The sequence below is a fragment of the Pelobates fuscus genome, chromosome 3 (genome assembly GCF_036172605.1).
Source record: "Pelobates fuscus isolate aPelFus1 chromosome 3, aPelFus1.pri, whole genome shotgun sequence".
Taxonomy (NCBI): domain Eukaryota; kingdom Metazoa; phylum Chordata; class Amphibia; order Anura; family Pelobatidae; genus Pelobates; species Pelobates fuscus.
In genome coordinates, this window is record NC_086319.1 from 350,752,353 (window position 1) to 350,769,266 (window position 16,914).

A 16,914-nucleotide genomic window follows, 5' to 3' on the forward strand; every position below is an offset into this window, starting at 1 on the left:
TTCTACCTTCTAATGTATTTGTGGATAACGCTGATTGTACAACTAGGGGTTTATCTACTAATGCGCTGACACTTTGTATCAGTAAGTCTATGGAATCTTGAGAAGTTGTCAGTGTAAGAACAATTTGCTCTTCTAGTTAATCGTGTCATCGTTGAATATGTACTAAAGATCTTGCAGTGGATTCAGGGTTGTTTACTAAAGTAGGAATTGTCAGGAATTTAAAACGAGTTCTACATTTTAGACCAAAATAGCCAAATTTTAAAATATTTCCAAGTCATCTTTCATTTAGCCTAAAATGTGAAAATCTCTTTGAAATCTCAGTGACTCTCATTTTAGAGGATGAGTCAGTGAATGGTGGTGAAGTAACAACAAAAGTGCAAATGTTCAGCTAAAATGAAAGCAGGTATCTTGTAAGGTGGTGGTCTAGGGTTTCTTCTCTCCCCTCACTGCTCCTTCAAACCTCTACCCACCCCCACATCCCTCTCTTTCCCATCATTTGAAATTCATTCAATTTGCCTTTTCAAACCCTTCTCTTCTAACATTGCTGTTATTTATCATTCCCATGGTTCCCCTTTCCTCTTCCTTGACCACTTTGCTGCCTTGCTACCCTATTTCCTCTCTTATTAGATTCCTTCCCTAATTCTTGGGGACTTCAATATTCCCATCAACCCACCTTTGACCTCAGCAGCCTCCAAACTACTTTCAATTACTTCCTCCCTCGGACTATCACAGTGGGCTTATTCTCCTACCCATGTTGCTGCTAATACCCTTGACCTAATTTTCTCTTATGCATGTACAGTATCTAATATCTGCAACACTCAATTTTCTCTCTCTGATCACCACCCCTTATTGTTTGCTCTCGAGTACCCCCTCACCCAACAACCTCAGCCTAACCCCCCTCAACTCAGGAGGATCCTTAATTCTCTTGATCTCCAGCAGCTGTCAGCTGATATTGATTCACAACTGTTATCCATCCCTTACCTCTCCTGTCCTTCACTGGCCATCTCCGCATATAACACTACCCTCACCTCTGCCTTGAACGCTGCAGCACCGCTCCAAACAAGCACCTCGAGGAGGAAACTATCACAGTGGGCTTATTAGTGGAATAGTATAGCCCATAGTGGAATAGTAAATAGTAGTATAGCCCATAGTGGAATAGTAAATCAACACGCTACTTGCAAAGATGCTCCCGTTGTGCTGAACGCTCCTGGAGGAAGTCTCGCCCCCAGTCAGACTTTCTCCATTATAGATTGTGTTCATACAGAGCAGCCCTTGCCCTCGCCAAACAGTCCTACTTTTCCTCTCTCGTTAGTTCATGCTCCCGCAATCCCAGGCGTCTCTTTGACACTTTTAACTCTCTTCTTCGCCCTGCTGTGGCCATCCCCCAAACTAACCTTACTGCCGATAGCTGTGCATGTTACTTTACCAACAAGACTTGAACAGCTAAGGAAAGAATTCTCCCCTCCTTGCCATTCTCTTTCTCAACCACACATAGATCATGCCTTTCCTACCATTCAGATGTTCTCCCCGGCTACTGACCAAGAGGTGGCTGCGCTTCTCCTTTCCTCTCACCCCACCAGTTGCCCGCTCGATCCTGTCCTATCTAATCTTATCAGATCTCTCTCCACTTGTCTCTTTCCTTCCTTAACGTACATCTTCAACTGCTCTCTCTCTTCTGGCATTGTCCCTGCTGATCTTAAACAAGCCACTGTAGTACCTATCCTGAACAAAACATCTCTTGACCCGTCCTCCCTCTCTAACTATCATCCTATATCCCTGCTCCCTTTTTCCTCAAAGCTTATGGAAAAACTTGTATTTACCCATGTGTCTCACTTCCTCAATTCCAACTCAAAGTTACTAACAACCTAATCGCAGCTAAATCCAAAGGCCACTACTCCATACTAATTATTCTTTACCTCTCTGCTTCCTTTGACACCATTGATCATGCTCTCCTTCTTCAAACTCTTTAATCGCTCGGTCTATGTGACTCGGTCCTCTCATGGTTTTCCTTTTATCTCTCCCAATGCTCATTCAGTGTCTCCTTTTCTAATGACACCTCCTCCCCTCGTCCTGTCTCAGTTGGAGTCCCCCAAAGCTCTGTCCTTGGATCCCTTCTATTTTCTCTTTATACTGCCTCTCTTGGCAAACCTATTACCTCTTTTGGATTACACTACCACCTGTGCGCTGATGACACCCAGATATATCTCTCCTCCCCGGATCTCTCACCTGCCGTCCTGCAACGTGTCACTGCTTGCCTTTCTTCCATCTCTGACTGGATGTTCTCACGCTTTCTGAAACTCAATCTCTCTAAAACTGAGCTCCATGTCTTTCCTCATCCTAATACTGATCCTCCTGTTTCGCTCTCCTTTCAAATTAGTGGTATCCACATAAGTCCATCCTTGCAAGCGTGCTGTCTTGGCGTCATACTTGTTTCTTGCCTCACCTTTGAGCCTCACATCCAGTAGGTTGCCAAATCCTGTAGATTCCATCTTAAAAACATAGCCCACATCCGCCCTTTTCTTACGCAAGATGCTACCAAGGAGCTTGTCCATGCTCTAGTAATTTCCCGCGTGGATTATTGTAACCCTCTCCTGATTGGTCTTCCCAAAAGCCATATTGCACCACTACAGTCCATACTGAATGCTGCCGCCAGACTAATTTTCCTCTCTAGTCGGTTCTCTCACACCTCACCCCTTTGTCAGTCCTTACATCGGCTTCCTGTATCCTTTAGAAGTCAATTCAAGGTACTAATTCTCACAGGCGTGACTTCTCGCAGGCGGCTTCCTTCCTATGGAATAGCCTGCCTACCACCATCAGACTCTCCCCTAGTCTTGCATCTTTTAAGAAGTGCCTTAAAACCCATCTCTTTAGGAAAGCTTATGGTCGCCCAGAGTAACTTCTACCTTACATACCTGTCTCTTGCTCTCTCCTAAAGGGCAGCACTCTACTCTCTCCTCCAACTATGCCTCACTCCCACCATTTGATTGCAAATGTCTGTCCTATAGAATGTAAGCTCGTTTGAGCAGGGTCCTCTTCAACCTATGGTTCCTGTAAGTTTTCTTGTAATTGTCCTATTTATAGTTAAATCCCCCCTCTCACAATATTGTAAAGTGCTACGGAATCTGGTGTTATATAAATGGCAATAATAATAATAATAATAATAATAATAATAATAATAATGCTTATAATTTATATATAATTCTAATATAAGCTAATGCTATGAAGAATGGAAGACATATACATATATTTAAAGTATGTGGTGGGGAAAACTAAATCCATTGTAGGGGAATGCTTAAATAAACATTACATCATTTTCACTGGTGAACACTAGTATGATTGAAGGGCATTTTTTAAATGATACATTTTACTTTTCTAGACACATTCACTTATGAAATATCTTCAAACATAAATTGTACAAAAATGTGTTAATTTTTGTAATTTAAATTTGTAATTTTTCTACTTAAGTGCAGTAAGAAGTAAAAATATCTATGCACATATATTTACAAAGACCACTGCACACTGCGACAGATGATTAGGGTGGAGCTGGGCACTGGTAGTAGCTTTGGTTAGTAGCTTAAGATATGGCTGTGGGCAGGATGGCAGTTTATTACTGCTAGCACACTGCTAATGCAGTCAGAGTTTTGGTTTTATATGAAATGTAAGTATCTAGTTAGAGGGATTCACTGGTCATAGCAGGGTGCAGTGAATGACTGTTGGTTTACATGGAGACAGCCTGCTATGGATACAATGTCATATATCTTATAAAGTGTATTCCATTTCAAACACAGACTGAATGCACTGTTTTCATCTTTTGCTTCTGTTAAAGAAAACAAGGTTAAAGGCACACTCCATGCATCATAGACCCTACGGTGCCTGGTGCCCCCCATTTAAAGTGGTTAAACCGTTTTTAAATGAATTGACATGGTTACATGGATTCCGCCACTCTCTGCCAGATGATTGCTCTTGCCCAATGACCTTGGCATAGAGTTTCTGGTACTCATTAAAGTGTAGTGGAGGCTGGAAGAGCCACCTGGCACACTCCAAGAAGATAACCATTTTAGTAATAGTGTGACTGCTTACAATGGAGGGCGGGGTGCACTGTAGTGGTTATGGTGCATGGAGTGTTCCTTGACAACATACTATCAGTGGCAAACACAGTTTGAAATGTGATCTATAAACCATAACATCATTGCTATCTCTCAGATGTATCTTTATATGATACTCTCAAGCCACATAATACCTGAAATAAGAAAAGTTATTTATTGAAAGCTTGCAATTAATATTGCTCATAAAATATACTATGGTCAAGCTGTGTAAACCACAGTCTGTAGAATGATGTCTCTCAGTGATTTATAATCTGATTTATCCATTAAATAACAATATTGTTACTGTATGCAGTAAAGTGTAACTTAGACTTAATCTAAGTCCATTTCAGTTAAAGCCAAGGCAGAGCCAGTCTTACTGTGTAAACAGACTGAACACGGATACATTAAAGATGTGTGCCAATGCCTGACTAAATAAAGACTGGTAAATATGCCTAGCGGGCTTCCCATGTACAAGCTATTATTCTTCCACAAGGCTTTTACTTGGTATCCTCTTAAATGAATGGCTGATGGTCAATCAATATCAATATTTCACTAACTTTCTCCCACTGGACTCCAGTCCCCTCTGCACTACAGTTTCATGTAACTTTAGGCATAGAATCTTTGAGATTTAGAGAAACTATTTAAACAACCAGCCTGTCAGGAATATTCAGTTATGACATTGTTGTTCCACTTTTCACCATTTCCTTTCTTTCACAGATATCATATCTGAAAATTCCTGGAAGCAAGTTGCCTTAAGGACTTTGATCAAAACTATCACAAAGCAGAACGTTCAACTCCACAGAGGGGGGAATTTTTTTTAAAAAAAATTATTAAGCGTGAAGAAACTTTCCTTTTTTCCCATTTTGTGATTTTAGTTTGTGTGCTTGACCCAAATCTATGCAGAATGCTTAGCTTTTCCAATAAAGTATATGTCAACATGTAGTACATCCATAAAACAAAGTCACAAAATTATAGCTTTAATTCACAACTTGGGCATATATTTATATATATTTTTTTTTTTGCAGTGCATATGAAATAACAAACATTGCGTTGGGTACAATCCTCATGCTTTTCATACATTAGTTACAATGGGGTATACATTCGTCTTTGCACACTTTTGTTTTTAGTTAGGTGATGCAGTCACGTTCTAAGAGGATGAGTTACAAGGTGTATAGTTGTGAGATAGGCTATACCATCATATTCATAGCTTGCTAAAACATTGATTACTAAAACATTGAGTATATCGGCATCAGTGATTTGCATTGCTAGTGAGTGCAGGAATAAAGAGCATACACTTTGCCTTTAAGCTAATGGCATGCTTGATAACATAGGTTAAACGTAGTAGATGAGCCAAAAAATTGCATAGACTATGATAGAGGCTTTGATTTTAGTTGTATCTATAAAGCTGATAAACAGGGCGCTCAGTGAACAGGCTTTAGCATGTTTAATTACTTAGATCTTATTGCTAGACTGTTATGGGACATGCATGGTAAATCGCACATGCTAAACATCAGGTACGTATGCTATTGAGTAGTGCCTGCCTCAGAGGGACAGGGTTTAAACTTTAAATAGGGCACAGTGGGTATGCTCAGAAGTCCCTAGTCGACCTAGGTGAGTCATGTCCCGGATCAAGGTTGCCTTGTTCAGCTTCAGCCCACTCCAAGGCATATATTTTAATACAAATGTATCTGTTTTTTGTTCTGTGTATTTTCTTAGTATGAATGTTCCACATAGGATACACTTGTTAGGAAGTCATCCCTGCTTGTCCCCATGAATTCAATGCCTCTCTGAGGAGATGCTGATTGGTACAGTGCAGTGCCATAGCCTTTTCATATCAGAAAGCAGTGGATTGGCTGAGATCAAGATTGATGCACTTGGGGGTCAGAGCTTGACCTTCCTATGGACCAAACATGTGGTGCATGCACTAATAAATATATGGCAAATGGGGGTGCTAATCATGACCGACAAGCTACTACACCCACTAAAGTGCACTACTTAAGTTGGGGTTTCCTGGACAAACAAATAGCTTTATTTGAGACTTATTCCATTGGAAACTCATAAAATTATTTTGTGCCATGCTGAGGACAGAGTTGGGAAGAGGCGGCCAAAATCTTCTCACTCTTTAGTTCACTGTACAGTCCCGCTGCACTCTTACACCCCCTCCTAACTCCAGGCAGGAGAAATCCCTGTTTTTGGGAGGGGGGTTACAACTTATAACTGTTGTATTTACTCATGAGACACCCTCCTTACCCTGATACTGATGAGGTGTAACTCCTTGCATTATCAGGGTAAGTGAGCGGGTAAGTTGGGTGCTCAATTAATGCATATTTTATGTAATTTTTTTTGTTTTGTTTATTTATTGCAGCATTAATGCATGCTTGTGTGAGTGACTGTAACTGTTTTTGGGAGTGCAAGAGAGTGACTGTGTCTGTGTTTTAAGTGTCTTTAAAAGTGCTTTAATCTAACTGTGAGCATTTATCAGACAGTCTGAGTGTGCCTACGAAGGAGTTCACCTATTTGTTATAATTATTTTTTTTTATTGAAAGGTAAATATTCCACTACTTTATATTTATTCAAAGAGCCAGTGATTGTTGATGCTATAAGTGTCTACAATGATATATACTATATATATATATATATATATATATATATATATATATGTATATATATCATTGTATATATATATATATATATATATATATATATATATATAAATATAAATATATATATATATATATGTATATATACACACACATGTAATATATCTATATAATAATAATAATATTTATAAAGTCCAATGTTAACATCAAATTATAATTAATATCTAGGGATGGGTAGGCGGTGTCATTCACAATTTTCACACAGAATGTCTAAGGGAAGCCCAGACAGCAATGTTCAAGCCAAGTCTATTCTTATAGTTAATTGCTCATCTTAATAATATCCGAAATATAAATGACTTTCGTGTATAGATCACATAAATCAATTAGATAAGTTAAATTATATGGGTGCTAAATCATGATTGTCGTGTCAAAATTTTCACTAAATAAAAAAACATTCTGGGCGAGTCACTGATATGGGCAGGACATGCACATTTTCAAATAGTAAAAAAAAAAAAACTTACAAGGTCTCTTAAAACATACAACAGGGTGTTTCAAATAAAACGCTGTGTACTTCTGGAATCATTGCAACATTAGCAAAAATTATGAATGATAATAAAGCAGTCGACATTGCTGTTTATATTCAATGCAAGGAGTAGCCTTAATTATTTACAATGCATTGTTTGCTTAAATAGCATAATATAAGGGATACTTAGTGACAGCATCTTATTTAAAAGTTTTAGCTTTGTCTCATTCTGCAGGCAGAAAAAGCAAGTAAATATGTGCAATTGAAATATCTTGCAATGTCAATGGCGTTTTAGGTGAACACATGTCATGAGCATTCATGGACAGCACTCCTATGAGCCTAAAACTACAAAAAAAAATTCACAGTGAGAGATGTAGTGCAAAGTAAAGCTAATGTACCCAGCCAAGAAATGTGCGCAGCCCAGGAAGCAGCAATGAGCTTCCCTTCGCCGAGCACCATGGGAGATGTAGTGTCTTTCAAGGTCGATTCTCCTTGCACATCTACCTACAAGACTACACTCCAATAATTTATAGCGAACCAAGCTCCTATGACACGGTGTAATATGTCATGTGTTGATCTGAGTTTGTTGTTGTTCATCTGAGTTTTTAGTTACCTAATTTTAAGACCTGCTAAGGAACAGATGGTTGTTATTATGCCATGATATGTAAAACCATAGAATTCAAAGAGGGTGTACTTTCTTTTTCCCTTGACTCTAAGTCCAATGAAAACTGGCATACAAACATATTCCCTACGTGAGAATTGTTTGAAAATCACAGCGAATTCAAAGCGAATTTCAAATCTGAGATAAAAATATCTCAATTGGAAGCATAGCTGACCTAGAGAACTTTTCCAATTCAGCTACTTTGACCTAAAATCTGAAATTCATGTTGAATTCCCAACAATTCTCACTTTAGTGCATAGCCCTGATAGTATCCAATAGATTTTTATCTTCTTATCCCATCGTGAGTAATTCACAATATGATACATCACATTTGTAATTATATTCCTTACAGAAAAAAATAAACCAGAAATAAAGGATGCCTGCACAGTGTGAGTACATTAACACAAATGCATTATTTTCATGAATAATAGTCAAGAGAAGGCCCTGTTACGTGAAGGAGAAATACACTGAACAGGTGACTTCTCAGCAACTACAGATTTAGAAGGACACAGGTAATCCAGTTTAGGCCGTCACACTGAGATTAGTGAGGTGCTTCTGCTTCCAAATGCAATGGTGCACATGAGATAAATGACAGTGACTCCTTTATTATCTGAAGCGTGACTTTCTACATGCGTTACAGGGTTTTCAAGCCCCCATTATTTTCAAATGTTTTACAACGTGTCTAATACATTTTTGTTAATGTACTCCCACTATGAAGATATGTTCGTTCCTAGCTTTATTTTTTTCTTAGAGAATTACAACCTTGAATGCAAGCCAGCAAGTGAATGATTTTTAATTATTAAAAGGCTGATATGAACATTTTTAATTAACAATTCTTACATAGAAAGACTTCAAAGAACAGAGACAGCTTGGCATGTGCTGTCTTGAGTGAAAAGCAGAGGGAATATGACAGATCACTGTGAAAACCTGCACAATAGGGATGTTTAGAGACGAGTGTCTGTTTTATTATCAGTATCATTATTGAAAGAGGCACTGCAAACACCATAACCACTATAGGAGCTGCTCTAGTGGTTATGGTGCCAGAATTCCACAGGTGCCATCCCATGGTAAACTGCCAAACCATTATGAATCATTCGACGCTTACCTGTCTCTCTCCGCGTTCTTTATAGAATTGAAGTTTAAAATATTTTTTTCTTCTATAAAAAATTAAGCAGGCTGTCTCGGTATGAGGGTTCAGCATTTAGATTGAGGTAAAAGATTAGGAACATTTTGAGGCAATCCAGATCACACACAGTCCTATGTCGTCTTAGGCAAACAAGAATGTCAAACTTTTAGTCTGCCTAAATAATATAGGTTGATAGGTTAATATGCAATTAATGGAAAAGTAACAGAAGCTGAATAATTGGTCAGGAACACAAAAGGTTATTTATAGCTTGAGTAACCCGTGAAAGATAAAGACATATTCAGAAGCTTAAGTGTGGAATGCTGTAAGTCATTCACAATTTCTACTAACAGAGTGGCGAGACACAGTTGTCAGGATGAATGGAGATTACAGCTAAAACAAAAAATCTACCAAGAGAAAATTCTAAAGAAGCATTCCTGAAAGGAAACGTCAAGATTCTGAGTTTGGAACCAATGTCCATTTATATTTCATGGGAGCCTTGCATGGATGCAATAATCAGGAGCTACATGAATGTGATACTGACTACCTCGATCTACTCAATAAGGCAGATCTCAATATAGACAAAGGAGGGGAACAGGTAAATTGAGCTGGAAACGAACACCATCACCCTGATGAGATGCTTGCAGGGCTGAGCAGGTTAGAAGGTAAGGAGCTTGAAGTGGCACGGCACTAACCAACTTTTTGTTGAACCCACTATTCTACTAATAGATTTAAATTGTTTATGATTTTAAATATTTTGTGTATTGTTTTTTGAGAAAAATCGGTCACCTCTGTTATGTCCTGATAAAACATAATTTCACAATGAGCTGTAAAGATGCCCAATGCCTGCAGTAAATGACCTTTTTAAAGTGTATTAATTTAAAATGACACAATGGTATTCTATAAAAATAACAAATAGATTATTTCACATTTACCTGGTATACAGCTATTAGCCATTTTCTAGCATTGTGATACAGGTCCTCATCTGACCACATGGGATGCTTCTCGGCGAGTTCCTCTGCCAGGTGGTTATGATATCGGAACCAAATAATGCTCACAGCTTGTAGGAACAAATTCTCATTAGCTCTAGTATTGCCAAAACCTTGAAAACACAAAGAAATACATATTTATAGCCTTTGGAGTATAAACATTTTTACAATTCGAACTTTTAAACTGTAAATGGTGAAAAATTATATGTATTTTTACTCTTATAATGATATAGGCAACGATTTAGGGAGGAACTCACAAAAGCTATTCACTACAAATTTTAGTTAATTAAAGATACGTTAAGATAAATAAACCACAATAAATATGATACACATGGGTGCTCTACCCCAAAAATAATACTGACTGTGTGTAATATCAATAAAAGTCAAACATGCTTTAGCCCATTTCTACATTTTACAAATTTCTGAGACACTCAAGAACCAAACAACATTAGCCTAATGAAGCAGGTTTAGTCTATAGATCATGCATTTGTAGTCTCAATGCTCAATTCTTTAACATTTAAAGTTAATTGACTTTTGTTTCTGTTCATATAGCCATAGCTTTCTTGGCTGTTTTTCACTGCTAGGCTGGAGAAATAGTGGCTGCAAAAAAAGATCTGGTGCAGAGAAAAAAAAAACAAAAAACTAAATAAAAGTTGAATAGTTATAAACGGGGAGACACACAATACATTGGTGGGACAGTAAGGGTACATAGATTGGGGGAGGGGGAAGGATAAAAATTAAAATTGAAGTCTATGACATAACCGCTTTAATCAAAGCTCACCATAAATCCCATCTGTTCCTCCTTGTCCCGTGGAAGGGTCTGGTGCTTTCCACATTGCAAGATTCAAATTTGATTCTTTAGGGAATAGAGGGTCAGGACCTGATGCCAGTTTCCCTCTGGAAAAACTTCTCAAAACATCACTCCATGATTGAGAGGTGCCATATATTGAGCTCCCATCGATCCACGATGTCACACTGTTTATCTGGAAAATAGACAATTTGTTATACAATCTACATAGTATGACCCTATAAACGTGAAATCACAACATTTATAAAAGGCTACAATATCTGCTGATAAAACTATCCATAATTTGGATTCATTAATTCCATAAAAAAACTAATGACCTTATAGCAAACAATAGTTTGTGGTAGACTTCTGCAAGAAAAACGACACAAAAACACAAAAAAACATGTTTATATAAAGTGCACTTCACTGATATTGGCACCCATGGTAAATATGAGCAAAGAAGGCTGTGAAAATAATCTTTGTTGTTTAATCATTTGATCTTAGTCATAAAATACACAAAAAACACAAGTTTATCCCAAAAAATATTAAATTATTTGTTAAATATATATGTGGCATAATTATTGGCACCCCTGTGGATTCATATGATAAACTATACATTTGAAGTATATTTCGACAGAAAGTCTTCCAAACATATCTTCCTGTTTTACAGGGGTAAAAATATGAGGTAACATATTCCAAATTCCCTTAGTTATTCCAAAATCCCCTTATTTATTCATCACAATGGGTAAGACCAAGAAATATAGCTGTGATGTGTGGCAAAAGGTTGTTGAACTTCAGAAAATGGGAGGTGGCTCAAAGAAAATAGAAAAAGCATTGACAATGCCAATTTTCACCATCAGGGCAATAATGAAGATGTTCCAGTCAACTGGAAATGGAATGGACCAACCTGCAAGAGGATATGTGTCTATTTTGTCTCAACACACTATGAAGAGAATGGTTTGAGTGACCAGTATATCTCCAAGGATTACACCTAGAGAATTGCAGACATTAGTTGCGTCTTAGGATCCAAAACTACAAACCGACTTCACCTACATCATCACAAGTTGTTTGAATGAGTGTCAAGAAAAAAGCCTCTATTCGCATCCAAAATAAATTCAAGTATCTTCAGTTATCCAGACACTACTGAAACTTCATATGGGTTTGGGTTCTGTGATCAGAAGAAACCAAAATACAGCTGTTTTGGTTCTAAACACCAGAGGTGGGTTTGGCGCACATAGAGAGGTATCCATATGGAAAGGTACCTCATTCCCACAATCCCACTATGGTGGTCGCTCTTTAATGTTTTGGGGTTGTTTTTCTGCCAAAAGACCTGAATATTTTGTTAGGATACATGGCATCATGTACTCTTCCAGCAGGACAATCATCCAAAAGATACATAAAAATCAAAACAAACATGTTTGCCAATAAATTGTAATTTAAATGTATTTCTCAAAAATTTTAGTTTAGTAGAACCTTGACTGCCAGTGAAAAACTTTTGGCAAGTTATAAAGCAATATATTTTACCTAAAAAAAAAATTACTTTTCAATATTTTGACTTCAAAAGTCACTAAATGCTGATTTTGTTTATAGAGCAAGTGAGAAGTGAGCAATAGAGAGAATAACAAGAGTAGCTATACATAATTTATATTTATATATTATATATTTAAAAATATATAAAATTAAAATATACTTTTTTTTTTTAACTGATCCTCCTCTTTTTCCTTCTACTAGTTAGTTTTTCCCACTTGTTCTATGCACCAAATGATAAGAAAAGCTCCTTTCAGTGTACTGAAAAATATATACATAATATTATAATTCTTTTTGAGGCATTTTTGTTGGTCATCTGACTCAGTATCCAAAATTGGAATTCTGGAATTCAGAAAAAAATATTTTTCAAAAAGAATTGGTTCAGCCGAAGCAAAATACCTAGCCATGCACAAATCTAGCAAAAAAAAAAAAAGGATAATTTTAAGTTGTGAACATATTGTTGCCTATTCAGTATATTTATGTATATGAGAAAATTAAACTATAAATCCAAGCTTGATCATTTCCGGTTGAAATCCGAGTTGACACTTATATAATATGTGAATCCTACCTGACGCCTTGGGTTGTTTGGACTGTTTCCACTTTGTTTACACCATTGACAGCGTTGGAAAGGAATTATTATGTTCCCTGTTCTTTCAGGATCAAAAATTTCATCCCCAATAGGAACTTTAATGTTTAGAAACTCAGGTGGACATCCAGAATTGTCTATGCCAATAATTTCAGAGAACACATGGTATCCTGAAAAATGACCAATATTATATTATGCTGTGATAGTATTAGGATTTAGTTTTACACATTCTGGAGTATATGTCAGGTTAAAAATAGCAAATGGACAATCGAAAAGATATAACACTCACAAAATGAAAACAAAACAGTAATTGCTGTACAAAGTGATTAGAATAAACATACACCTTGAATTAAAGGATTCATAAAATATTAATTAATTAATTCATTCATTCATTCATTATTCCTTTTTTATCTGATGTATTTATTTTGGACATTATTCCTGCAGATGTTTCCTGGTTTGAGAACATTTTAAATATAACTCTTTCAGTTTAGCTTAAAATTTCTGATGCATGGAAACAAGAAACATCTCTGCCTGTGAACCAGATCATCAAAGTGGTTAATGACAATAATCCTAACAGATTTCTTTTCTCTTAATGTGCAAAACTGGAAAACCTTAAAGGACCACTATAGGCACCCAGACCATTTCAGCTTAATTATTATTATTATTATTATTTTATTATTTATATAGCGCCAACAAGTTCCGTAGCGCTGTACAATGGGTGGACTAACAGACACATAGTTGAGATCAGACCACTGGACGTACAGGAACAGAGGGGGTTGAGGGCCCAGCTCAATGAGCTTACATGCTAGAGGGAGTGGGGTATAGTGACACAAAGGGTTAAAGTAGGGGGATTAAATAGTTTGTTGAGAAGGGTTTATTGAGTGCTTGGTAGGTCATTTTTGACAGTTGCAGGAAAGGAGTCATGGGGTGGGGGATGAGAAGCCTGCTGACAGTTTAATTGATACGCTTTAATGAAGAAGTGAGTTTTCAAAGATTTTTTGAAGGAATGGAGGCTGGGTGAAAGTCTGATTGAGGAGGGAAGGGAGTTCCACAGAATTAATGAAGTGGTCTGGGTGCCAGGTCCCTCTAGGATTAACCCTGCAGCTGTAAACATAGCAGTTTCAGAGAAACTGCTATGTTTACTTTAGGGTTAATCCAGCCTCTAGTGGCTGTCTCATTGACAGCCGCTAGAGGCGCTTCCGCGCTTCTCACTGTGATTTTCACAGTGAGAAGATGCCAGCGTCCATAGGAAAGCATTGAGAATCTGCCGATGACAGCAGAAGGTGGAGGAGATTCCCCAGCGCCGAGAGAGCCAGGGAAAGTAGGTAAGGGATTAACCCCTTCCTCACCCTACAGCCCGGCGGGAGGGGGGCCCTGAGGGTGGGGGCACCTTCAGGGCACTGTAGTGCCAGGAAAACGAGTATGTTTTCCTGGCACTATAGTGGTTCTTTAACATATTTGTGTTAAACGGTTCTCAAGATAATATTTAGAACATAAAGAAAGTGAAAAACCTTGTTGCACTCTCTTTTCTCCGTTTTATGCTTCTTCTTTTTAATCTCTTTCTGTGTTTGTCTCTGCATTCTCTTTATTTACCTCCCTTATTTGATTAAATATTTTTCAGTATACATATTTGTTTTTGCATGTGTTTTTATTATAATAATTGCTGTAAAATGTTAATACAATTGTATGTACATAAACAAATGCACATGAAATTTTATATATAAACCAACCTCATGCTGATGATTTGCATTAACAATGAAACAGCTGTCCATGAGTGGTTCACTGGCTTTGCATCTTTTCCCAATATGTGTTTCAAAGCTGTTGTATACAGAAAACACAGACTCAAAGGAATCCATGTTTAAAATGGGATGAGGCAAACATTTGATTCTTTGTTGAACTAATTTGAATATGCCCACCCAGAATCATTTGCAGTAGTAACATCACTGCAATTTTGTGATTTTTTTGTGATTTCTGTGGGAAAAGTCTTGTGGCTTGACTGGTGTGCAGATTTTTGTTTAACATTCTATTAGCTATATATATATATATATATATATATACACACACACACAACATATACATACACAGATTGCAAATCCAATTACATCTAACTCAAAGTGAATACAGGGAAGTAGCATATCTGTTTTTTTTACATTGTCTTTTGATTGACATATATATAATTGGTGAAATTTGAATATACCTGACTGTTCTCCTGCGATATCTCTGCCTTGCACATGGTTAAAGAAACACTACAGCATTAGGAATACAAACCTATATTCCTAGCACTTTGGTGTTCCTGTCCCTAGGTTTATAGGTTCGCCATCCCTCTGGTTGGCATAAAAAGGGTTAAAAAAACTTCTTACCTACCTTATTCCCAGCGCTAAGGCCCCCCTTGGTTCTGTCTACTTCTCTTCCTCCCTGGGTGTTAAGGAGTAGGCAGATATCAAATTCAATGCTTATTCATATTACCTCATTGGAAAGCAATGAATCAATGCTTTTTCTATTGGGGCTGCAATCATGGGAGTAAACATACAGGACCACATCACCCAGGCCACTCAATTGACATGCATAGGTCTGTGTGACGTAAGTGGTTCTTTCAATTGACATCTGTCTGTACCTTTGTATGATTAACTTTTCCAGATTTCCATTAAAAACTGAATTTATATGTGGGGTGGCTACCTGTGCCAGTTTTCATGAACTTAAGTCACTCTAGTAAATTGTATGGAAGTTATTTTATTGTAAAAAAAACTATAGTGCTATAAAAACAAAGTTGTTATAGCTCCTTATAGGCCCCTGCGTCGCGGCCGTCTTAAAGCCCCTTTAGTCACATACCTAAGTCCAGTGCCAATTTCCCTCGGTGCTGGTTCAACAATGTGTTCATTCCTGATGTCGTCTGGGGAAACCTAATATGCATGTGGGGCAATGGCCATGCTCGCATTAGTTTTTTTTTCCCCATAGGAACGCGTATATAATCCTTTCCTATGGAGTTTTATATGACGCTGGATGTCCTCATGCATAGGGTGAGGAGATCCAGCGTCAGTTAGGTGACCACAAGTCACCTAATGACCCGAAAGTCCCTTTAGTGGCTTTCTGGTAGAGTTACCTCACAAAGGTAATTATTGCAGTTTATTTGTCAGTCAGAGTACCTTGGCTTCCACAAGGCTTGCCTGCTAATACATAAAAATCAGAGTTTAGTGAATAATCCTGCATGTGTTACACTCTTTTTTTAGGCAGCTAGCTGGCTGGAACCAGGCATCTGTATTTCAAAGGACATTCTAATAGCAAATATGCACAGATGCAAGGCCTATGGCTGCATTTCAAAAGCACTGAAAACTTTAAGCCATGCAGGTTCCTGTACAGCACTGGACGGTGTTTCATCATCTACAGTTCTTCTGTGTGATGGACCTAGTAGAGAAATTATTTTTTCCACCAGGTGAGGACAAGCACATGTATGCTAATGTAAGTGTGTTGTTTTTTTTTATTGTTTTTTTATTTACTTTCTTTTCATTTTGCAGTTGTAGATGGATGGATGGATTATTAGCTATTTATGTTCTTACTTGAAAACAGTAAATTTCATGGGGAGGTTATTCTATAAACAAGGATTTTCTACATTTGCAAAAAAAAACAAGCTTGAGAATTGCTAAATGGAGATATCACAATATATATTTATTTAAGAAAACCTTACCATACTATGGGTGAAAAAGCACTTTCTGGTTCAGGACATAGTTAATGAAATGATATACAACAGAAACAGAGCTTGTTTTTCTTTCTACACCCAAACATCCTGTTAACTGGTTTGAAAATATGTTTTACCAATTCTTATTATATTGTCGTGTGCATATGTTTAATTTCAAACACACCCTAGTAATGAAAACAAAGGACACATAAAACAGAAGCTGCATTGGGCAATAGTTGGCTGCATACCAGTCATCACAAGTTTATTGTTCTGTGGTTAGAACTGGTTTGAAATGTATGTTAGCTAAAACATATTTTCTTATGCCATCCCTGGTACTGTCAGGATAAACCCCGTGCCATC

At 37.4% G+C, this 16,914-nt stretch overlaps 1 protein-coding gene across 1 annotated transcript in view; it reads right to left on the reverse strand.

Annotated features, from left to right (window-relative positions):
• Positions 1-16,914, reverse strand: part of LOC134603309 (dual oxidase 1-like) — a 208,723-nt gene that overhangs the window by 131,516 nt on the left and 60,293 nt on the right. The window contains exons 5-7 of the mRNA XM_063449164.1: positions 12,864-13,051; positions 10,763-10,964; positions 9,928-10,094 (exon numbers count right to left, since the gene is read on the reverse strand). Of these exons, the coding sequence (XP_063305234.1) occupies positions 9,928-10,094; positions 10,763-10,964; positions 12,864-13,051 (557 nt within the window). The remainder of the gene's footprint in view (positions 1-9,927; positions 10,095-10,762; positions 10,965-12,863; positions 13,052-16,914) is intronic.